Source organism: Scatophagus argus, chromosome 12 (genome assembly GCF_020382885.2).
Source record: "Scatophagus argus isolate fScaArg1 chromosome 12, fScaArg1.pri, whole genome shotgun sequence".
Taxonomy (NCBI): Eukaryota; Metazoa; Chordata; class Actinopteri; family Scatophagidae; genus Scatophagus; species Scatophagus argus.
In genome coordinates this window covers 7,107,848-7,133,078 of record NC_058504.1, presented here as the reverse complement: position 1 = coordinate 7,133,078, position 25,231 = coordinate 7,107,848, and the positions used below count along the sequence as shown (strand labels likewise).

Below are 25,231 nucleotides of genomic sequence, written 5' to 3'. Positions count from 1 at the left end.
GGAATATTACCTCTGTAAAAGATCAGATATATATAATGCACATTCTCAGAAACATTGCAACATATTTCTGCTCTTTTATTGTGGATTAAACAAATGAGAAAACATGGTAATAAGTGAGCTCTAAAGGTGCTGGTAAACAGACTGTTTTTGTTTTGGGACAAAGCCAGTTTAACTGTTTCTGTTTTCGGTCTTCATGCTAAGCTAAGGTAATCTTCTCCGGCTTCATATTTATTCTACATGCGTGATTAATATCAATCTTCTCCTCTAACTCAGTGTAAGAAAGCAAATAATGGTATTTTCCAAAATGCTGAACCGTTGATTTAAATGTGTATGACATGCATATGTAGGTGTTATGTGTACATTTTGAATGTACTTGGCGGTGTGCTGCTGTTTGCCTGTGTATCGGTTGTTTCAACACTGACTGTGTGCATCAAGCAGCCCACAGAGTTTTGTCAATACCACTGGCTGGCCTCCCCAGCAACAAGCCCAATCTTCTGTGCTTATCTACCGACTCCACACTCACACAGCTCCATTGTCTGTAATGCCACCCCAGTCCTATCTCCATGATGAACCTTAATGCATCCTGACATCAGCACACTTGAACAACCTTGTTATTAATTCAAGACAGTGGCAGCAGCTCGTACGGTGATTTTGTGTCTCCACTATCACCTTAGCCTTTGTGATTCTCCTTAGCCCACCTGGTATTTGTGAGCCAGTTTAAATCCTGTCATGTAGCTCAAATGTCTTGATGCTTGGCCTATTCATTGGCTTTAAGTGTTGGGCATGAGTGTGAGCATAATGAAGATGAAGAGCGGTGGTGTGAATAGTGGAGGTGTGAGAATGTCTGCCTTAATTTGTGCACAAAATTAACTTGGTGTGGCAGCTAACATTTGCCGGTGTTACGTGCGTGTGTCTGCAGATTAACCCCGGTGAGGTGGAGGCTCGTCTTTCTCGACTGCCCTCCTTCAGACAGGAGCTAACTGGTGTCGGAGCCACAATAGAGAAACACTGGACCTGCTGTGGCTTTCCGAGCATCAAGAGCACATAGACTCTGCTGGTGACACTTGTGGGACATAGGAGAGACAACGGGGACCACAGGGACGTGGATGACACTCTAAGCCCACAATTAATGGAGACGCAGGGTTTCGCCTGCACAGAAGAGTGCAAATTATTCGTGGCAGATGTCAGATTAGGAAGGACTGTTCTGCATAGGTGGCAGAGAGATAAATATACAGGTTCTCTTACTGGGAGACCTGGACTAAACAGCTACACAGAAAGGACATCAAGATACACTTTCAACCTCAAAACTCTCTGGCTATCTTCATTTTGTACATGGTTTGGATGGTTTGCTGTTATTTTCACATCTCTCAGGTGTTGATTTATGCTCCCATTTGATGCCACATAATTGCACTTTTAGCTCTTAAATGGGCAATGAAGAGCAGACAGAGTAATCATTAGGAAACTGTGAATGTTAGAATAAGAACAAACATGTTTCTGTGCAGTTGTTGAACTTCTTGTCTGATGTGTTTTCTAAACAGGTAAACAGCTCTGATGACGTAGATGATGCCTTAACGATAGACTAATGATTGCCAACCCAACAAAGGCAGTGAAATGCCTTTACAGTTTCAGGTGGTTTGTCGGCTTATAAAAATGGATTTATGAGAAGTAACAGATAAAACAAAATCATGCGACAAAACATCCAGAGGTGATGACTTTTGGAGAAACAGTTCACGGTTCATATCTGCCTAATCTTAACTTCATTATCCTCTTTTCTTTTGCGGGATGAAATGAAACTGGCTCTTTTTTTTTTTTTTTTTTTTTTTTTTTTTTACTGATGAGTACACACATCTATCATCAACCAAGACTGATCACGACCCATCATGAAGATGAGCTTCTACTGCCATCTGTTGGACACCATTAACAATCAGAGCTTTACAACTGTCAGTCCCCTTGGCTCAGTGAAGGATGGCATGTTGCTGATTCTGTGCTGTGTGTGATGATTGGTGAGCAGTGGCAGTAACCTACACTATCACTGACTGGTGATGCATGTTGAGTAGTTTGCCTTGGGTGTTAATAATAAGGAGGCACAGTATAATGAGTGTTCATTTGTGTCTCTTTAAAGCACTTTATTACTTTGTTTGATTCAATACCAATAATGCAATGCACAGAACCAATTACCTTTATACTAAAAATTCTAGAAACTCCTTATCTCACACTCAAATGATTTTAATGGTCGTAAAACACTGAAACTGCCACATCCCTAATTTACTCATCAATATGACTCCTTCCTAAGTAGGACACAGACCAAGCGGCTCTATTAAGCAACACAATACCTTAATTAAATTGAATAGCTACAATTATCTTTTAAATACTAGAAAATTCATTTTAACTAATGTACCTTTCAGTTTCCAACTCAAGATGAGCTGTGTGTGTGTGTGTGTGTGTGTGTGTGTGTGTGTATGTACACCGATCAGTTACAACATTAATACTAGCAGCTTAATGTTTTGTAGGTCCCCCTTGTGCTGCTCTGACCTGGCAGGTGAAGGGACTCGGGACCTCTGGGTGGATTCTGTGGTCACTGGCATCGGAATATTTGATCCTTTGGGTCTCGTGCATTGAGGATGGAGCCGGTGCAGCCCACATTTGCGATCTGCGGAGTGTGCAGGCTGTTGTTGTGGTCCTTGATACATTCCTGAAATGTTTTTGAAATGTGATGGGATACATTGTCCATCTGGGGGGGATGCTGCTGCTGCTACCAGGAAGAGTCGTGGAATGGGGCTGGAGGGGTATTTGGTCTGCAGTGTTTAGGTGGTGTGTGTCAAAGAACATCCATGTGATCACCAGAACCCGAGGTTTCCCCACAGAACATCACATTGTAAACAGATGATTAATGTTATTGACTTCACCTGTCATTGGTTTTAATGTTGAGACTGATCGGTGTATGTGTGTGCGGAAGAAAAATAAAAACAGTAAAACTGAGGAAATATCTCAATGATTGTATTGTTCAGTACAATGAAGATGCGGGAATGTTGAATATCAGTATTAAAGTAAATGTGTGCTGAACAGTGAGAAAGCAAATAGGGTGTAAATTGTCGTCACCAGCAGAACATTTGCATCGAAATCTTGCAGCCCAGATGCATTTCATTTAGTTACACAACACGATCAGTGAGTTCTGAGTTCGTTTCCCTTCCAGCTGGAGAAAAGGTTGCTTTGTTGTTCTACATATGTTGGGCGTCCATGATATCCAGATACTTGGCGTCAATAATTTTGGGAAGCAGGCTGGTCCTGAGAGAAAACAAAGAGAGGTACCAGATGATATTGTACAGTTACACTGAAATAGGCCTTACAGACAAAATATCCAAAGCTTCACAGCCCCCAGTTTGAAGAGCTTCGCGTTAGTCTCCAAGCTCAAGACGAGATAAAGCTCAAGATATCACTTGGGTTATTTTCTCAAACTGTATAAAGATCTTCATGGGTAAAATCAACATGCAGTGCCCTTTTAAAACCGCTTAGCTCGATGTTCTGTGCACACATTGTAAGGTTGTGTTGGACTCCATGTTCCCGCCCTCCCCCATGTTGGCCTGGGTCACCATACCTGATGGGGACCAGCAGAATCATCAGAAGGGGGAAGACCATCTTCATGTAGGGCAGAGGGTACATCCCAAATGCACAGAGGATGATCAGCTGGATCATCTGCACCCCCGTGAAATAGTGGACCTTCCTCTGAGGCACACGGCGGATGTAGTGTGTGGGAGGATATGACGTCTAAACAGACAAGTATGATATGGTTAAAACGCTGTTTTCCGTGACAGATTGTTTTATATTTCCCTAAAGTCAAAGCAGCTCAATACCAATTACAGGTGTAAACATGCAACACTTTTATGTAAAAATACACTTTTAGTGGAAATAAAAGGTTGCCCATTTCCCCATGAGTGCATGTTAATTTTGCTCTTTGATCATTTGTTGTTATTGCATTATTTGTTATGGATAAACAGGAGACAAGCAAATCAAGCAAACTGACCAATCAAACCAGTGTCCTCACCTGTTCCTTAAGCAGCAGGCACATGCGGTCCACCATCTGGTTCCCATCAAGCGAAGTGGCGGCGATGTAGAGGAAGAGGCCGTAGAGGACTGGCTTGGGGATCCACTGTAGAGGAACGGGCAGCATGAATGCAGACAGGCCGATCAGGATGTTGGCCACCAGCGAGGTCCAACGTGTCTCCTTCACACTGACAATACTGTGTGACACAAAGGTACATAAGACTTTATTTTCTGTTCTTTATTCTAATTACTTTGGAATGGTAGTTGTCAAGTGTTTGGGCCTGTGAGCCTCTAAAAGGAAGTAACCCTGATCGCATGTTATGACTCTGTGTGCAGACATGATTGTTAACCAAAGAATAGACATGGACGTGATGGAAATAAGCAAAAAGAATCACTAACCATTTAGTTAATTTTGTCAGTATTTTAACTGACTGCACAGTTGAACAGCCTCCTAACTTAAGGTTTAAAATGCTTCAGACAAGCTGGTGTTTTCAGTCGGTCACGAGCTGAATGTCTTTCAAAGTACTGCTCAGTTTTTGTCCTTGTTCTAACTTCACTCACGTCGTGTAGAGGTGTCCATTCTCTACGTGCTGTTCCACTTTGGCCAGCTGACGGGCGTGTAGGGAGGAATGTGGGAAGGCAGCGTGCATCCATGGCAACCCCAGACAGGACATGAGGATGTTGATGAAACCAGTCAGCACTAAGTCCCAGTGAAATGCTGTGCCTTTCAGCAGCCTGGTACAGACGTTCACACACACACACATTTGGTGGTCTGTCACAGAAAAATTGCAGCAGGATTTCTATGCTGTTCATGAGCTACAACTGGATGTGTTTGCAATATGACCTCTTTGTGATTTGTACAGGAAGAAGTTGCTGTGAAGGAAATGCTTGGTCTTACTTGTGTTCTGGCACGTGTGTGAGCGAGATGACAATGTTCTGGTCGATAAAAATGAGCAACGCTAGGAGAAAACCCAGCCCGACCGCACTCAGTGTGTTCATTCCTGACAGCTTTTCAAATGGAGGGAAGTTGAAGATCGGGCCATTGTGGACACTGAATACTGGAACTAATGGAGGGAGAACATATATAGTAAGAATCAGTTTTTCATATTTGCAAGGTAAAAAAAATAAATAAAGCATTACATAATAAAAGAAATGCCTTATTAGTGAACATTACTGCTAGTAATCTTTGTTTTAGAAGCAACATTCAACCCAGTGTCTTTGACCCACATTGATTCAGAACCCACGCTGTGCTGAAAGCTCACTCTAAGCAAATATTTTCCTTTGCCTCCAACAGAGGATTTATGAACAGAGAAAGGTGTTCTGCGCCAACGTTGTGACTTGAAGTCTCAAAGGTAAGTCACTTCTATCAGTTCTTTTATTTGAGACATCTATACTCACGCTGTATGTCAAGGAAAAGGTAGGAGCCAATGAAGGAGAATATCACCACAGAGATCGGCAAAGCACAGTCAGACACCACCTCTCTGATTCTGTCATTCAGATACGGGCTGAGGGGAAAGAAGTGACACATATTTCAACATTTTGCAACTCTGATGTAACAAATTCCACATGTTTTACTACTGTATTTACAGTAGTTACTCTGCTAGCTTGAAAAAATAATCCATGTCAAGCACTGAAAGTTTGCCACTGAGGGGGAAAGAATGATGACATCCCAGGAGTCTGACTTGGAAATACATGATGGCAAAGTCACATGTATCTGCCTCACATATTACATTATGATACCTGGAGGGTGAAAATCATTGCAGATGAACTGTAACCTTCTGCCTGACTCCTGGGATATTTTCCCTCTTTTTTGTGTCCTTCAACTTCATCCAAGTTTTGAGGCCATATGCAGCTACAGCAGGAAGTGGTGGAAAGTCACTAATTAGATTTACTCAAGTACTGTGCCTCAGTAAAGGTTTGAGGTATTTAAAGAGGTAGTTCACCCCAAAATCAAACATTTTTCCTCTTATCTGTAGTGTTCTTAATCCATCGAGTTTGTTTTGGTGTAAGTTGGTGAGTATGAGATTTCGGCCGTGCCTTCTGTGGAACATAATGGAACTATATGACACTTGGCATGTGCATCCACTCATATGAGAAGCCATCTGTTGTTACAGCTCAGTCAGTGATAAAACTGTTAATGTTTACTTCCCATCCTGTTCAAACTTTTTTTTTTTTTTTTTGGTGCTTTGAGCGGCACAAGTGAAGTGCCTCTAGTTCCATTGCATTTGTGAGAGGACGGACGTCTGTTCGGCCCAAAAATTTGCCAACTCGCACCGAAACCCAACTCTCTCTTGACCCTGACCTGACTTGAGACAGATATTACGTTTTATATGCATTTGCCCAAACGTCTGCCTGAAATGTTTCTATCTTTAGAAATTATGGGTTCTGTGGATTTTAATAATGTTATTTAAATGGTCTTGTGAGTGAACATGCCTCCTCTTGATGAGGTAGAGGGCGTAACCCAGCCACAGAGTCCCCAACATGAGCAGCAGACAGAGGATGGGCCTCTCTCTTGTGCACAACACCAGAGACTCAGGCAGGTATGCTAACGCATGTCCTTCTCCATGTCCCATCAGCGACACAGTCTCATTATGATCCCTGTGCAGGTTTCCCGTCTGGTTCTTCATCTTCTCTAGAATGTCATTAATCTGCTGAAGCACCAGTGTGCTGTTTGTGGTCGCCAGTGTGGGCCCATGGTAGAAGTGCTGAAAAACTAGGAAGTGGGTGAAAGAAGAGAGGAAATGTTTGCTCAGTTTCTTGTTATAATAAGAAGTTTTTCACACTCTATCAAGATCCTTTTAACATAAAGGCAATATTTGTATGCAAAAATAAATCTGTTGTTGGAGCAGGAAAGACAGATTAATTGAAAAAGCGAAAGTTTTCTCTGTATGGATGTTAATGTTGTTGTTTGGTCCAATGAATTCTGATTTGTTCAGCAGGTCATTTCTGCCACTGTGCACGCTCTTGTTTTCCAGATCTTTTACATTTTATGACATTTTTTTGTTACCATATTCTCATTCTTGCATTATCACCTTATGTTGTTATATAATATAACGTTCGTGTTTGACAAAATAATGTCTTGTTAAATTAACAACATGTAAATTAGTACATCATTACCTTCCAAATAGCGTGTAAAACAAGAAGAGCCAACATCAACACTGGATTTGCTTGTACCATCCATCCATTACTGCATCTATTCTACTGGCTTTGTGACAGGCTAAGGCTGACAAACAATCATATTTACAGATACATATGCCCCAAAAGCTTCATACACAACCAAGATATGATTTAGTCAAGTTAAAAAAAATGTAAAAACTAAACTGCAAATGCAAGGTAATGGAAAAACCACACATCATTTCCCAACATATAACTTATCTCAAAATAACAATGTTGTAGAAGAAATGTTCCTTGCAAAAATGCAACAAATTGTATTCTCGTAATAACGAGGACATGTCCGTGTATATCTTGATAGCATAGTGTGACAAAGTTCTTGGAAAAAAGAGAAGAATTTCCTGTTATAAAGAGAAGCTGAGTAAATGTTCTTTGTCACGATGGCAGCAATACGCATCTGTACAAAACGAGACCCAACATGATTCTCTCTTTTTGCTCTTGGACACATCCAATAAATCTGTCAAGTCCAAAAAGCTGATGGCCCATTCTGGATCTCAGCAAAAAATATGTACTATATTATTGATATAATTCCTCATATCGTTCCTCTTTTATGTCGTCATTCTCACTGTATTTCCAGGCATTCAAGCACATTCAAGCAGAGCATTGTATACAGGCACTGCTAGAAGAAAAGTACAGAAGCCTGAGGCTTAAAGAGGAAAGCACCAAAGAAACCACCATATGCTCATCCATTTATTTCCTTTCTTGTGACAAACCTTAGTGAAAAAGATAAACAGAAGCAGTGTGAAAGACTCCATTATATTCACATTACAAGGTTGTCTGTTTTTCCACAACACACAGGGGGCCCTGTTTGATTTCACGCTTGCTTTTCCCCTAAAGACTCCATGATGGATACATATATTTGATGAGCTACATTACATATAACAAACGATAGCGGGTCGTTTAGATGTTCCCCCGCAGTGTGGATAGATAGCTCTGCTGCAGAAACATTCAAAACATGTTTAATGTAGTCTGACCTTGACTCAACTTACTTTTGACGGTGCCTTTCACTGCATCCCCGACAAATGCTATGGAGATGAACAATGCAATGACTTCTTCTGTTGAGCTGGACAAAAAAGAGCATGATATGTTCAATCGTGTTTGATCAAAATTGTGTTTTTCATACAGATGCAGACAAAACAGTCCTTTCAAGGGTAAGTGATTGCCCTGATCGCAAAAAACACTGAACAATATTAATAATTATGGCTAACGAAAGGAAGTCATAACAGATTGTCTTCACTTATCAGGGACTTCATGGCCACATACCATATACTACAATTACGGTGGGGCTTTTGTCTGTGCTACGTCATAGCAACAACTGAGAGTGGTGTTGTGTATTCACCGTTTGAAGAGTCTCATCAGCAGACTGACATTGAACAAGCCTCCTAGGATGAGGAACAGACTGTTCCATAAACCGATGCAGGCGTAGAAAGCATCGAAGTCGAGGTTGTAGTCATCGCAGATGCCCCTGATGACTAAGTAACATACATAAGGACACACACAGATACACAGTCACACATGCATTTTAAGACTGAAAGCAAGTTTATGAAATTGTGACACTTTAACCTGGAGAAGACAGACAGAGTGAAAGTTTATTATGTGACAAAGGCTCAAAAATGACAACCACATTAAAGGCAGCACAGCAACAAAGTTAAAGCTGCTCTAATCAATTTGGCCACTAGGGTGCAAGATAACTCCAAACAAGCGGACGCAAAGCTGTTATACACCAATCAGCCACAACATTAGCACCACAGACAGGTGAAGCGAATAATTTAATCATCTGTTTACAATGCGATGTTCTATGGGGAAACCTTGAGGTCTGGCAATCATGTGGATGTTCTTTGACACACACACCAACTGCCTGAACATTGCAGACCAAACACACCCTCCCCATGGCAACGGCTCTTCCCGTCAGCAGCAGCCTCCCCTCAGCTGGACAGTCCACCCTGTCACCTCCCACCTGGAGGCCCCACCCTCAATGCACAGGACCCAAAGGATCCAACATTCTGATGCCGGTGATGACAAAATGCCCCCAGAGGTCCTGTGTCTCTTCAACTGACAGGTCTGAGCTGTTTTGGCAACTCAAGGGGACCTACAAAATATTAAGCAGGTGGTCTAAATATCGCGGCTGATTGGTGTATTACTCTACTAGATGCCAATGTAAATGGTGGCATATTGTCTACAGAGATTGGTCATAATTTCTCCTCTGGTTTGTAATTGCAAGCAACCCCTTTCAAATTATACCCAGTTAGTTAATTAACTTAATGAAAATCTACTTAGCACCAGACAACACGCGGTGGACTCAGTAACCTGGTTATTATCTTGGCTGTTTGAAGCAGGCTCAGGATCCACATCAAGATGATTTGATTTGCAGTGCATTTTCTGCAAAAATATATTGCGTTTTTCTGTTTGCACATGATGTGTACTGCATACTGATTAACTTGCCTGTTAGAAGAAAAAAAACCCAACAAAAATAAAACAAATGTGTCTTCTAATCTCCTCGTAGGTTACAATACAAACCACTTATGAAGATGGCCAGTGGTGCAGTGGTCAGTGGAATGACAAGTGGTGAGCCAGCGAACAAACAATAGATCACTCCTCCAATGCTCTGGCCAACTATGGTCTTCTGAACATCTGTCAACAAACAAAAAAAGAAGAATGTCAGTACTGATTCAGAGTAAAGAGTTTACAATATGATAAAATGTTGTAAACAAAGACAATGCAAACAGGAGTCTTTACCTATCTCTCCTCTTGTGCTTTCGTCATTCAGTGAGCCAAAGGCAATAGCAGGCAGCAGAATGGCAATGTAGAGGAAAATAGCAGTGGTAGTGTACTTCAGCAGACAGCGGTCCTTCCCAGTTATGCCTTGATAGATTATTTAAAGGGTTATTAAAGATGTCACAGCCAGAAGAGTCAAAGCAGCAAAAACCCTGAAGTTACCTTCAAAATAGGAGATATAATGTAGAATAAGACTTTTAAGGAAGAAATTTCATGATTTTGGAAGAGTGATTTATCAGCTAATAGATGAGCCCATTTAGGCAGTATTATATGAAAATATTAATACCATCTGTGAAGTCTGAGGGGTAGAGGGGGAGCCTGCGACGGAGATCATCAAAAACACCTTTGCCGGCTTTAAGGAAATCTTTGCACTATGAAGAAAAAGACAGAATGAGTTAAAGACTTTTTCCCTCTGTGCACTGAAATGTGTAATTTCACTGAAACCTGCGATCTTAAAGCCAGTGTTACAGAAAAGGCAACAGCTTGCACTGATTTAATTAGGGAATTAACATTGGATCAGATATGTGTGGTTGGCATGTGCTCTTAAAGTGCTCTGCACCTGTGGTGTGGTCAGCTACGAAACTTTCAAATTTTCTTCTGTACATGCTGGTCCTCCTGCTTTCACACTGCATTCATTATTGTGGTACTTTGTGAAATCCATCAGTTTGAAGGCTCAGTACCAACACACTGCACAGTGGTCTATAATACTATGAGGAAGGATTTTACAACAAATGTATCATGACAGTAATCACTTTATCCTAATGTCAACCAAGGTGTAAACAGTAGAAATACACCAAACCCAATCTACCGGGAAAGTGTATTTGCATATTTGTCTGTCAACATTCACCAGAGTACTGAGGGAGCTTCAACGTTTTTTTGTTGGATGAGGCTACGTTTTTTGATGGTGGTCTGGACATTTAGGTAAAACAAAATTTCCTCTGACTATAAATCAGATGAGATGGTTTCATCAGCAGAGGAAATGCACTTGACAATACATTTATCTATGTAGATTTGCTGGCTGGATAATTGGCAGAATAATTAATATTCAACTGAAGAGGAATGCTGCTGACTTCCATCTGAGTTGCCATCATTGCTTGCTTTTGTAGAATGTTTCTTTGGCAGGATCAAACCTGCAATTTAAAGTTGTTTTGACACTTTACAGGACATGAGGCATAGCCACAACCTGTTGTTAACTTTGGCCTTTTACAACCCATATACACTGCACTCTCTCTCTAGGAAGTATTTGGGTGTTCCCTCATGTCCAAACCCCTGCTGAGCACACACATTTCCTCTTAATTTAAAGACTGGACATAATGAAGTAGTTTATCATTACATGGTGGTGCACACATTCTGCAGCCAGAACCATGGCAGACTTGGCAGCTTTTTCAATCTGTTGCCCAGCTGCTTCTCAAGCCTGGCTGATAGAGTGTGGAAACAGGATAATCAGATAATCGGGCTCAACTGCTTTAACGCATCGCATCTTTATATGCCTGGATGGAGTGAGGAAACAGAAGGGTGGTCTCCACATGCGGAGAGCTAGCAGTCAGTGGAGAGTATAAATGTTGATTCAACTGTTAGGAAGAGTTATGTATCCATATCTTTGTATATTGACTTTTAAAGGCTCACATTTTCTTTCTTTCAATACAGTATGTCCACTTAATATTATTTCATTTACTTAGTTGAGTCAGTATATCACTGTTCGTGTTCACACCTGAAGTGGTTTCCCTCTACGAGGATCTGAGTCCTCGACTTCCTCTACAGGCGGCTTCTCGTCAACAACGGAGAGCTGCTGTCGCTGGTAGACCAGCTCCTGTTTGAACTCCTCCTGGGTCTTAGCCTCCAGAAGCTTCTGCCTGAAGGACATGTCAGAGAACATAGTGGCAAATGTTCTGCCGAGCTCAATGGCCGTCTTGGTGCTTTTCTGAAAAAGATAGTGAGAAAGATCTCTTCTGTCAGTTTAGACGCCAATGATTAAGAACGGTTAATTTTTTACAAATATGATACTTTCACCATATTTAACAGCACAGAAATGTTAAGATTATTTTCTAATCCGTAAGTTAAACACAGCTTTTTGTTATCTCTTTTTTAAAGATTGGGTTGTATTTTTTCTTAGTGTGACAAAAAGAATGAGGATAAATCCAACATGTTACAAAAGTCAGCAGCCAGAAACCAAATTTAAATGACATCCCAGAATGCACCTGATTAGGACAAATAATGATTTATTTGAAATCAATCTGTATTTCCCCCCCAATTACTCATTTGACTGATAAAATGTCGAAAAATGAAAAATGCCCATCAAAATTAGAGTCCAAAGTGACCTCCTGAAATTGATTGTTTCAGATCCTCCACCTGAACCAAGAGGCCACCTGATTACCAAACGAACAAAGTTTTCAAAGGGAAAAGGAGGAGACCTTACAGTTCTAGGAGGGGCAAGGATGAGGATGACATAACGAGCCTCACAGCAGTTGACTCCCCAGTTCTGTGGCCTCTCCAGGCGAGTGATGCAGACATGACGTCTCTGCAGGCTCCTCATGTTTGATCTGAATTGATAGAAACATTTTTTGTCTTGAATTGCTGATGTGTAAATGATTGATTGTGGAGCATTCTGTATTGGCAACCGTAAATTGAAGCCCTTTATTACAAAGCCAAAACAAAATAACTTTTCCATTGAAAAGATTTTTTTTGTGTTGTTCCTGTGCAATTAAATAAGCTGTCAAGCCACAACAACCACCTAGTGAGCAGGATAAATTTGTCAAAATAGCATCTTTTCACATATATATTATTGTAGATGAACTCACAAAATACAAAGCCAGGACTGCTGGTAACGAATGCCAGTGGGAGTAGCAGTCACGCCCTGAATGGTCTCTGACAGAAGGTGAACTGTGGGAGCATTCAACATTGCAATGAATAGCCAAAAAGCTTTAAGGCTGACATGTCAAGCAGCCTCTGAAGCAAACACTTCACTTCACAAAGTGCTTCAGAATGCTCCTCTAATACGTGTTATGCTCACCATTAAACTCCTTCCCTCCTGCGTCTGTGAATAGTGAGTTCATGACCTCATCCACATCGCAGCTCTCACGGCCGTCCTCCACTAGATGAGATAACATTCGCCTCAGGACTTCGTCCAGTGTGGCAGCTTTCTCATCCAAAAGGATGCTTGCCTGGGCCAGGAAGCTGTCCAGGTCTCTGTGGGCTCGCACTTCCTCCTGGAAGTTCATTGGCTTCACATACTGGCGGGAGCCAAGAACAAATGTAATTTGATTGACAGTTACTATTACTGTTTCTAATTTTTGCATATCACTCGACAGAATGTACATCCGCACATTTCCTCCCAGTTCTCTGCTGATGATTTCAGATTTAGCACAGCTCTTGGTTAGTATAAAAAACATCAAGTGTGAGCTTGTGGATTTAAACTGGGATAAGTGGAAAAATAATCTTAAAATAATTCTGGTTGTATATTCAGTAGTAAAAATGTGTACCAAACTGTAAAATGCTGCTTTTCTATAGAAATTATTTTGACATAACGCAGTAGAGACTAGAAAAACAAATCTTACTTTTCTTGTTGTGTTTAAAAGCCCACACCCAGCAAAGTCAGGATCTGCAAATAAAACACACGTGGAAATTCATACTTAAAATTAAATAAAAATTCATTTTACAGTGCCTATAAAAAGCATTCACCACCTTGGATGTTTTCCCCTTTTATTGTTTTTAGAAATAAAATTATAGTCAAAATAACTTGGCTCATTTGACAAGAATTTACAAAGTCAACAAATAAGAATAAAAACTCTATAAAGTCAGATTTCTACAAAGTAATGTCAATTAATTAAAAATATATAATGTAAAATAAGTACATAAATGTTTACCCTCTTTAAAGTGGCTGGCCTCATTCAGCTGATAGTAGTATCACAATCAGTGAACTGGGGATCACCTGAGTGCGGTGAATGTGTTTAAAGTGATTGTACTATAAAAACACCTGTGTCTGGAAGGTCAAGTCACTGGTTAATCAGTATTCCTGGCTACGATTACACCATAAAAACAAACAAACCAAAAAAAAAAAAAAAACATTCCAAGCAACTAAGCAAAGGTTATTGAAAAGTACAAATTAGAGGATGAATAAAAACATATTTCTACGCCACTGAACATCCCCTGGACTTTGTAGAAATCTGTTTTCATTTTGACATTAAAAAATCTGTTTTATTTTGTGATTTTTTTTTGCCAAATGTTTTATAGTCTTTTATAGCCTTCAACCCTTTATTTTGTTTATCCCCAGTGCAAATTGTTGACGATTCATGATCTCAGTTATCATGACTCTAAACTCGTCACACATGATCTTTTTTTTTTATTGCAGAGGCTGCAAAATATTCTCAGACAACAAAACAAAATCACAGGAGTAGGATGCAACATAATAGCACACCATTGCAATGAGCGTCTATTATATTTCACTTCTATCTATCCTTAAAACAAGTCCCACCAAAAAGCTACAAAAGTGTTTAGTTATAACACACACCTGAAACACTGATCTGGATCTGGTTGTCATAGATTTGGTCCTTGTGAGTGACAGGTGGACCTTGCCCACAATCATCCTGTTCTCCATCCTTCAGTTCTGTGGATAAAACAAAAGGTCAAAGTTAAAGTTACTTCTGCTGAGACACTTCTTTATTTTTATCCTTTAAAATTAAAAAAAACAAGCAAAAAAAAAAAACACTTTACCACTGAGTGAATCACATGAAATAAGCAGTAATAATAAAGGTCATTCCAGAGACCTCCCTAACACTGAGCTAAAACTATTATTTGTTCCAAGGTTAAGATGCTGTTCTAGCCACATTAACAGTCTCCCTTTAGGGACAATTGATTTTTGCCTCCCACCACTTTGCCATCTGTTATCAAGCACACAGCAAGAGAGACCCAATAAAAAACCAGACATGCAGCAATATAACAATAGCAGTCCCTCATAAATTCCATAATTGTATAGAAGACAAATATGGCATCTTGACCGTCAGTTTTATGAGAGAAGAAAGAAACAGCTCCCAAATTAGAGAATTAACCTTAACCCTTCGTGAGCAAAGCTTTGAGCTATGATTATTCCCTCTTACCATCATTGACTCAGAGATCATCTGCCTCCTTATTCACCCATTAATTAACTACACACCAGTGAAGGCAGTGGCTGTGCTCATCAGCATGTGAAATAGGTCATCAGAACACAGGGAGAAGCACTGACATTAGCATAAATAACAGTCACAGTACATTTGCATGTGGAAAAACGATTGTCTTCTCCCCAGGATGGCAAAAATGCTTTCTGTGCTTGCAAAACAGACCATATGAAGTACATAAAAGACCAGGATCCATGCAGAGAAAAAGCCAGTGCAACATTTATTACTGCAGTTATGTACCCATCTCTTGGAAAACATAGCCATTCTTGGACCTCCCGGTCGATGGAGCATCTGCAGGAGAAAAGAAAAATGGTGTTCACACAACTTTCATTCTCAGTTTTGATAATGCAGTATTTTACTTTAAAAAGTTTCGCTATTTTTGTACTGGCTAGAGAATTTTAACCACATTATATGAAAGTTTGATTTGCATGAAATAGAAATAGTCGCAAACACAGAATAAAGAAAAGTCTGAATATCGATGAAGAATTTTGACTTTATTAATTTATTATTTATTAATCATTTATATTTATTTTTAATATTTTAATACAAACTACCCCTTTTCACATTACGTGTAGTCATGTGACCACAGGAGATAGTCTTTGACCCAAGGTGTGTGAATGAGCCAGTCCTCATCAAAAACTAAAATCAGATCATCAGATCAACTCAGATCATCCTGATGTTCCACTGGGCAATCCTGGAGTCTGTACAGGCAGCCAGGCAGTCATGAAACAAGCAACAAAAATCACTGTGTACATTACTGGACCATCTGTTCTTCTCCAAACATGAGCCTCTGCCACCATGAAGAAGACTCCAGAGCACAATCAAGCCTCTTGAAGTCATCGTTTGTTCCAACCTCCATCAAGCTGCTGAACTGTAATGCTAAATTTTAATTACACAAGCACTTTTGCACTTTAATTCTTGATTTAATTCTTTCTTTTTTTGATGCAACTGCTAACTGTGCCCAAAAACAAATTTTCCCTCTGAGACAATAGATTTCACTCTGCTCTGCTAACTGGTACTGTTGTTGCCATTGAGGACAAGTCAAGGTTGGATCTGGGATTTTGTGGGAGTGTGTATTCAACAATTAAAATCATACATAGAGTGAGTATTTTACAAGTATTTTTAGACTCAATATAAATTTGACTACTTTTAGGCAAATTGCTTTTTTTATTCATTGCAGTGTAATGAAGGCTTTAGCAGCATTCAGACTATCGTGGAAGCCAATTCAATTTACAGAAGAATGTAAATTTTAAGGTTAACAGAACAAATCAAATATACAAAAATGTTTCTGTGGGTTGCAGAGGAGATGACCCAATGACAAGCTTTATCAATATCTTTTATGCTCCTTGATAAACAACTGAGAATTAAAAGAAATACGGGGAGCGACGGATTGGCAACGCAATGTAACTAAAGTAAAGAAGATTGCAGTTCATGCTCAGCATCCTAAACCCACTGGCCACTGAGGCACACCAATAGCATCTTAAAAAATTTTGCAATGAATGAAGACAGAAAATCCCTACATTGCAGACCTAATATGATTTCATGCAGATGGCTGACACAAGACTAGCATGTGGAGATTAAACTGTGTGAATCTGGACTCCATGTTGACTGACACAGTTTCACCCCACTGCGTTTGCCCTGTGCAACAGTCGCCCTCACATGACAAGCGACAAATCACTCGGCCCTCACCAGCAGGCTTCCTCCCTGCAGAAAAATGTCAGCGTTTTATGCCGCCCTCATCTCACAGGGACAATTAAAGTACATAATTAAAAAGCTAATTTTCCACAACATCTGAGCTTGTCGAATCATTAGTGCCAGTGTGACACACAGTCAGACTTTTAGGGCCTCTACGAATAAAGTGAAATATTACATGGTATAAACTTACTGAGATGAAAAGTGGATGTCAGTTTTGAGAGTGCTGAAGAGGACAGTGTAAAATGACGCATGCCGAGAAACTGAGAAGACCCCTTTGGTCTCAGTTACAACAAAAATCTATCGCCAGCTGTGTATGATGTTTGTATAGGAGGTCATGTATCTGTGAGGCGCTGCTGCAGCTGTATAGATGAGCTTGTCCTTGCCTGAGGCGAAGACTGGCTCCAGGGGCTCCTGAGCAAGGCTATATCTCAGAGCAGATTAGACAGAACATTCCCATGCCTCCTCCGCTTCACAGACAACTGGGTGCTTCACAGCTTATGCAAAGAGCTGTTTGTATCAGAGATGGGCATGTGGAGGGTGATTTACTTTGCCTGAGACCTTCACAGTCTTGTCTCACAAAGATAAAGGTCAAGTTCATTCTAAAGGCGCGATTATATCGTCGCAGCATGATTAACAATAGAGCATAAATACTGCACACTTTTCTCATCAGTTTAAAACTGGTGTAAGACAAATGAAATTTGTGCTTCAAAAGAACAAAAAAGAAAGACCAAGCAGCCAATTGTTTGTTTTCTGCATCCATCACTGTTCAGTCAGTACACACTGCTAACAGTTGTACCGTCTCTTGCTGTTGTTTTACATTCTTTCTGCAGGCCTGTGGGTTACGATGGCTCACGCCTGTGGGCTTCCTGTTGGCAAACAGGCTCACAGGTACAGAGATGCTGACAGAGACCGAAGAGTGAGTCAAGCTTGGAGTTTTTTTTTTTTGTTTGTTTGTTGATCTTTTCCACAAGGATCACAACAACACTGACATTGACAATGCTTCTTAAAATAGTCTGCTTTCTGACCCTGTTTTCTGAACTATTGCAAAACAAAGGACAGTGAAAATACACATTTTCCAAATTTTGTGCACATTTCTCTGTGTTAATTGATATTGTAAAACATTTTTGGTAACTTTATATCTTGAAATCAAAACATGGTTTAGGGTGACTAGTTAACCCAACACATTAAATATCAGGGAGGTGATATTGGAGGCCATCGGTCCTCCACAGATCTATACTGGGAAATGTGCCAAAAATATGCTACACTATTCAAGATAAAGACGTCCTGACTGCTGTTTAACTACAACTTAAAACCCTCATGTTTATCAGGGTTTCTGAGATTGAGTATGAATATCAAACACCTTAAAAACTAATTATTCTTACTTTGCTTTTTCAATTTATGTACCAACCACCAGTTTGTTCATTCTTCTCTCGCAAAAATCAAAATAAATTCCGCCATCTCACTGTGCTAATTTAAAGTCTATTTTATTAATCTCTGGCATCCTGCTTTCTGTGGGCAGAGGATGTCCTTGATCAATAGGGAACTGAAGAATCCATGTTGGGTCTCTGGTAAGAAGTGCGCTGAGCTACAAAATTGAAAAGCCTGTAGTGAATTATACAAGGTCAAACTACTGACATATGGGTCAAAGCATCAAGATAGAAAGAACACGGTGTTTGTAAATGAAAGGCACGATAACGCCTCTTCTCTTTCATGTGAAGGTCTGCCTTTCAATTTTGTGCTTTGTAGTAAAACATAATATTCTGTGCCATATTCTGACCCTGGTGTTTGTGAGCAGCTGCACCATTAACGGTGTGCAATCTGTAAGACACACTGTACACATTCATAGATTAGAAATAAAGCAAATAACAGGATGTAGAGCTCATTCCACATCAACACCACAAAGGCTACTGATAAAGTTTGTTTATCCAGCAAAGTGAATTTGACCACTGGACCAACAGTAATCAGGGGCGCACAAGTTATAGCCGACTACACAAAGTTCACATGTGAGGGGAGTTTTTGTTCTCACTTAGATGTCTTTAGACAAACTGTGATTAATAACAAGAATAACAAAGACAGTAGCAACAAAGAATCGGGAAGCCAATTAATTGTAATGACTGAACTGTCTCTGATGCATTCATCAACTTCAACCAGAGAATTCATTTAATAAGAGAAGAAAGACTTGAAATTTCCCAGATTAGAATATTAGACATTTTTCTGCTAGATAAGCTTCTTAACCCTCGACCTGAGGAAATTCAAGCAGGACTTTTTTAACCCATTAATGGCACTAAACAGAAAATAAATTTATATTCATTGTGTACTGCAAGTAAAGACTGTTTCCTTTAGTGACCAATCTGCATTTTACTTTCACAATTGATTGATTAATAATTTGATCAATAGAATGCCATTAATCATCCGTCAGACTCCTGGTTTTGTTTGACTAACAGTCATAAAGCCAAACATATTGATAATCAAGGCATATAAAGGCAGAAAACTCAACTCAACGACTTAATATATTGTGAAAATAGTTTATGAATATTTTTCTTTTGCATAATAGTTTCAGCCCTAATATGTTTGATTGTTGTATTTTGCAAGTGGCAGGATAAAAGAAGAAGTGTTGTGTAGCAAGACTTCCCCATTTAATACCACAGAAAAGTTCAACCAAATAAGCATTATTAACATAATTTAACATACTCTTACATGACTCCGTTCCCCATGTGGTACTACAAGAGCATTAAAACAGATGCTAAGAATCATTTGAGGATTTGTTGTAAAAACCTTCCATGTATCATTGATGGCCATATTGTAAATATTGACTCACATCATTTGCTTCAGACTTTCTGGCTCTCCCGGCAATAAAAGCTTCATGCTCACTCTGTGGTTTTAATATCAAGAACATGAAGATAGAAAGCATTTAAATAGCAAATAAAAAAGCAGGCAAATAAAGTAGTGTTATGAAATGACTATACTGTCTGTAATGCAAGCCTGCAGTATTTATTCCATGTAAACTTTTTTATACTATTTCCCACATGCTATCAGCACACCCGCTGTAGAGAGGATTTCTCCACGTGTGTGACATACTTGACTGAGGTTCGACCGTGAAAGACCTTCTCAGCCCACTACACCCCTATAAAACTTACCAGATGGCACAAAATGGAGGACCTTTTTCGCCTCCATGTTCTCCGGGTTTTTTGGTAAGATGCTTTCCGAAGATCAACCCATCACGATACTCTCTGCATTTGCCTGTGATCTTTTCTCAATCTCTTTTCGTACATACATGTGTACACACACACACACACACATGCTGAGGTAAAATCACCTCCCAGCACCTCCTACAGCAGCACATGGCTTAGAGGGAGGAAGTGGGAGGGCAGAAAGAGAAGGCCTCAAGATGAGAGAGCTGTTTGTTTCTGTTTCTGCTGGGTCCTTGTACCTAAGAACTGGCATGCACATAGCTTAACATACATGAGCTTTGGTGTTTTGGTGTCAGATGTCTGGTTTCGCCTGATTTTTCTTTATGATTTTTTAAAGAATTCTCTCCATGTAGCTGTAAACTGCAAAGTTTGGACGGTCATTTTACTTCTTCACTTTGTATTTTAAGTGTTTCAAAAAATAACACATTATTCTGCTTAATCACAGCTGTCCTGTTTGTAGTATGCAGATGGAGGAGAATGTAAATATGCATCTGTTGTGACTCATAATTAATCATACCATTTAAAACTCTTTTCTGTTTCTTTATTATGTTCTTGTCTTTTTCTTGTTTGTGTTTGTTAATTCATATTTGGGACCTTCATGTTTAGGTTTGTTTGTGGATGGTGTGAGGGTGGATTAGATGTAAGTATGTGTCAGTTTTATGCTTTATCTGACAATTCTCTGGGTTGAAATGATAAAAGAGAATTAAAAAATCCACTCAAAATCTATCGTAAGTCTCTTGAAATATTCATCTGTGGTTTTTCAAGGGGGTTATAGAGTTATTTAATTCTCTTTACACTTCCTACAATATGGATGTAAAGCATGCATGCTTGCTGGCTTCCAGTCCTCCTCTTTCCTGCCATGTCAATACATTGCTGTGTTTCCTGGCATGTTACTGCCACCAATTGTCAGTCAGTGGAATAGAATGAAACCATCTGCAAGCAAGACCCTGTACTGCATGTACATGAATGTCAAGATAAAGAGGAAAAAAAATGACCCACTCTTCAAAACTTTACTCCATGGAGTACCTTGAGCTATACACAAATTCAGTCGTTCCCTCCTTCACACTTGTATGTACTTATTTATTGTAATAATAAATAAAGCAGTTCTGAGGAACAAAAAAACGCCCTGCCCTGTCAGACTTTGTCAGAGACAGACTGTGGTGAAATATCAAAAGCAGTACTAACAGACAGAAACAGACACGGCATAAGCACGTCGTTTAAAACAAGAGCCTGTTAAGCTCAGGTTAAAGACGCACTGCCCCCAGCTGTTAGATGATACACTCAGCATCAGACCTGCTGCACAGTAGAATTGAAAAAGTAAATTAACTCAGCTGAAGTAAATATACATTTTGTGTTTTTGTTGTATTCTGTCATTTATGACCTAATGTCACGGCTGGTGCTAACAGGATAACAATGCAGTGTGATGATTTTATGCACAAAATGGAGCTACAAAGGACAGTACAACGAGACTGAATAAAAGTCAGCGGACTGGTCGTCAAGGTTGCTAAGGGCTGATGAGAATTGGAGAAGCGAACAGGTGTGCGGGGCAGCCAGGTGATGGTGAAAGAAAGGAAAGTGTGAGGACATCTGGTGGACAACTAGAGGAATGCAGGTCTAGTGAATTGAAGAGAAGTCCATGACCAGGGAGAGGTGGGCTAGCGGATGAAGTCGGGGCAGAGAGCAACGTGGATGACAGCGAGAAGATTATGACACCTGACAGATGATACTTGGCTGTCAGTTATTTGACACAAGTATTGCAAATAATGGTGTAGCAAAATATGAATGATGCATTTCTTGACACAAGTCAATAAGATTCAGTACTTTTCTTAATGGGAAACAAAATAGAAAGAAATATGCTCATAATATAGAATTAATAATAGGTTCAGTGGTTATATCAGCTATTTGTATTTAATGGTAATGGTAGTAAATGGTCAAGATGCAGATTTATAGATTTTGTCATGATGTGTGGCGGTCTGTTTTTAAGTATCTTATCATCATTTACCATATAATTCTTGATCCAGAGTTACTCAAGAACTCCTTAGCTAATCAGTAACTGTTACTTCCTGATTTGTTTTTACTTCATTCATGCAGCCTACTTAGAAAATTATGTAATTTTGTTTCCATAATTCCATTATCCAGATGGGACTTTTCAAATAAGAAGCACAGAAAATAAAATAAAATACAGGACAATGTACACACACCATAAAGCGCCATATGAGGGGGAACAAATTTTTCATCCAAAACAAATAGTGCTTGTATAAGCTGGTGGCTTTCTCCCTGTGGATTCCTTCTGAATTCCTAATTGCAGGATGTAATTATTTGTTTGTTATTTTTCAAGCAGTTACAAGGCTTGTAAAACTTTACACGCTCTTTTTTAATTGGCAAGGTACTTAGAGAACACACCTTAGGTTCTCACTAAATTTTTATTTCAAAGGATCACCTGGAATTTTGAAGGGTGTGTGGATACAAATAAAACAAATAAAAGTCTCTAGATAGGAAGCTTTGTCTCATGTTGATTATAAGGGAAAGAAAACTGGGACACTGGCTTATCAACAGCTTTCAAGTCAATTGCTATTTAGCCAAAGAAAAAAGCAAACTAAAACGTGGAGGCATGTCTTCCTGTTCCTTTGTCCGCCATGAGATGGCATCGCAGATGTCTGCAGATATCTGACTTGGTCAAGGGTTTAAAAAGAATCTATATTTTTAATGTTGTACACTCACGTAAAATGTCACATCCCTCACTGTCTTGTCTGGATTGAAGTGGCTTTTCTTGGTGAAAAAGCTTGACATTGTGACTGAACATAAGGGACAGTTTTTCACTTTACAGCTCATCTGTCTCATTGGAACAAGTTGTACTTTTCTATTTTTATGTTCCTGTTGAATGAATTTACATTTTTCAACATAACATTTTGGTGGAATTTTAATGTGGAAATAGTCTGCCATGATACTAAACACTGACTACACTGACTTTTATTCATATATAAGCCTTATTTGGGGTGATTATGATGATGATTGTAATGATTAGATGCAATATTTGATTAATAAAATAAAACTAGATTAATTAGATTAATTGTGTACACATTTTATATACAATTACATTTTTTCACAATATGGCCCTGATCGCAAATCACTTCCTTCATATTTTGTGTTTTTTGTGCACATCTGTATCCTAAACTGGACTAACTTACGTCTGAATAGACTGCACATATCGATGCCAGATGACTGACCCTCGACTTCCTGTCCCACTCATGTACAAAAACATGTGCATGTATTATATGTTGTGGACTTTCATCACAGTTACACCAGCGAGTCAAACAGTCCATGTAAGCAATGAAACGCTGCATTAATAAACTAATGTTCTGTGGCCACTGGGTTCATTGAAAGGACACAATGAGTTTGACTTAGTCCACTGTGAAACATTAATCAAAGTTCAAAAGTGCCTGAAGAACATAACTAGGGGAAAAACACATCAAAGCACCTGAAGGGCATTATCACACGAGCACAAAACACATGCAGGATACATGCTTTGTTGATTATAAAGGCAGCAACACATAACATCTCTTATTGATTAAATATGTAATGAAACTCTGCAGAAAGGCCTTTGTCAGAAAGCAGTTTCATAAGTCAGTATTGGATGACATATAAGAGCTACTGATGGAATTGTCTGACAATATTTTACTGACTGAGAGCTATGAATGTGTAACAGAATGCACATCAAAGCTTAGAGTGATTCTTTCTGTAGTCAAATATTAAATATGAGCACACGTGTGATTATTATTCATGGCAAAAAGCTAAGAACAAATTACCATCAACTGACTCCAAGAGTTTGTCTGCTTTACTAAATAAAAGATCAGATGCTGCCTCAATATGTTGCAAATAAATAACTATAATTTTGCCCATAAGTCAAATAGATCCTGTGCAGGAAATACTGTTCTGATCAGTGATTTTGACACAACACACTTTATGTCCCACACTTTTCTGTGCTGATGCTGTCCATTTCCGAATGAATAAATTATACTTAAACTGATCTGCTGCTCATTGCATTCACACTGTGTCCACAAAGGTCATCACTTCTACAATCAGCAGCTTTCACTGCATATCATTCTAAACCAACTTAACTGAAAAATGAATCCCCATTCTGGACAAAAGTTGCCTTATTTCACTGCATATTTGTCACATTTTGAGTTGAGTTTCAAGTGTTAATTGTTAATTAGTTCCTTCTTAGTATGTGATTTTACCAGCTGCAGAGCACTGCACAATTTCATAGTAATAAATTACAGTTTCTTTTGTACATGTTAATATGTAAGAACAAGTCAGCACTCTCATCTAGTGCTCTCTCAAAGCAAAGAACAAATACTAATGATCATTCAAAGATACTACTTTACTTTATACTTTTATGGACCTTACCTTCAGCAAAACGATTCACAGTGACTCCTGACATTTCCTTGGATTGTTTTAGGGATTTCATCAAGCTGAAGTTCTTGCAATGTGGCCAAAAATCTGAGCTATTTTTGTATATGGCAATGAAAACGCTAAACAGTGCTGAGAGTGTATAATGTAGTTCCTGTGAGAGACTTGAGGCATGAGTGGCCTTGTGGACAGGCTCACATAGATGAGAATGAGTTACTACCAACAAATGACACCTCAAATGGCCTCCCTGCCAATCACAGTGAAGCTAACTTTATGTGCAAAAGGTGATGTGGAAGGTGTAGGTGGGCTTTGGTGAAAGAGGGAACAAAGAGAAGGGGGAGGACAAGAGATGGGGGATGAACGTGTGAGGGAAAAAAACCCTTGCTGGGGCTCTTTAATATTATAATGTTACTGTCATGTGAGCTGTTACTACTTTACTGTTATGCTAAACCATGACTGCAACCATAGCGTCTCGTAGCTTAGCCTTTACCCATATGATTGCAGTATTCAGGCTGCTCAGTTCAGTGATCTCTATATAAGCATGTATTAGCTCTACCTAAAGGCAGCTATTACTTCTTCTGAATTCATGTTTTGGCCTGATTTAATCATTTTTGCACTTCGACAAGGACGATACGTAATGTTTCGCACAACTACATGATGCGTAACTCTTACAGAATACCGTGGTGCCACATGTTGCACAAGCAGTCCTAATGAAGTCAGTCAAACAGGATATTAATGTGTGTATATTCAGTAGCTCCAGTCTGCAGTTCGCATCAGATATTTATATTTCAGATAGTA

The 25,231-nt window shown here is 39.4% G+C and overlaps 1 protein-coding gene across 3 annotated transcripts; it reads right to left on the bottom strand.

Annotated features, from left to right (window-relative positions):
- Positions 1-1,800: 1,800 nt before the first annotated feature.
- LOC124068137 (solute carrier family 4 member 11-like) lies at positions 1,801-24,661 on the bottom strand. 3 transcript variants are annotated; one of them, XM_046406084.1, is made up of 20 exons: positions 24,431-24,661; positions 15,378-15,428; positions 14,495-14,590; positions 13,542-13,585; positions 12,998-13,217; positions 12,786-12,867; positions 12,404-12,527; positions 11,699-11,908; positions 10,274-10,358; positions 9,949-10,074; positions 9,730-9,843; positions 8,552-8,684; positions 8,202-8,275; positions 6,475-6,754; positions 5,440-5,546; positions 4,940-5,105; positions 4,603-4,776; positions 4,043-4,238; positions 3,596-3,765; positions 1,801-3,285 (listed from the first exon to the last, which is right to left on the bottom strand). In XM_046406084.1, the coding sequence occupies exons 1-20, from the start codon at positions 24,489-24,491 to the stop codon at positions 3,219-3,221; spliced, it is 2,580 nt and encodes an 859-aa protein (XP_046262040.1). In that variant the 5' UTR covers positions 24,492-24,661; the 3' UTR covers positions 1,801-3,218. The 3 variants fall into 3 exon arrangements, with proteins under 3 accessions (XP_046262040.1, XP_046262041.1, XP_046262043.1); XM_046406085.1 differs by lacking the exon at positions 24,431-24,661 and adding an exon at positions 19,970-20,704; XM_046406087.1 differs by lacking the exons at positions 14,495-14,590; positions 15,378-15,428; positions 24,431-24,661 and adding an exon at positions 13,851-14,013.
- Positions 24,662-25,231: the final 570 nt, after the last annotated feature.

Bases quoted from the DNA above. Each gene is read 5' to 3' on its own strand.
- LOC124068137 (XM_046406084.1), bottom strand. From the start codon at position 24,491: ATGAAATCCCTAAAACAATCCAAGGAAATGTCAGGAGTCACTGTGAAT. The intron at 11,909-12,403 runs GTAAGGTCTCCT...TATCTTTTTCAG, and splicing joins TCCTTGCCCCTCCTAGAACT to AAAAGCACCAAGACGGCCAT. The intron at 9,844-9,948 runs GTAAAGACTCCT...GTTTGTTGACAG, and splicing joins AAGCACAAGAGGAGAGATAG to ATGTTCAGAAGACCATAGTT.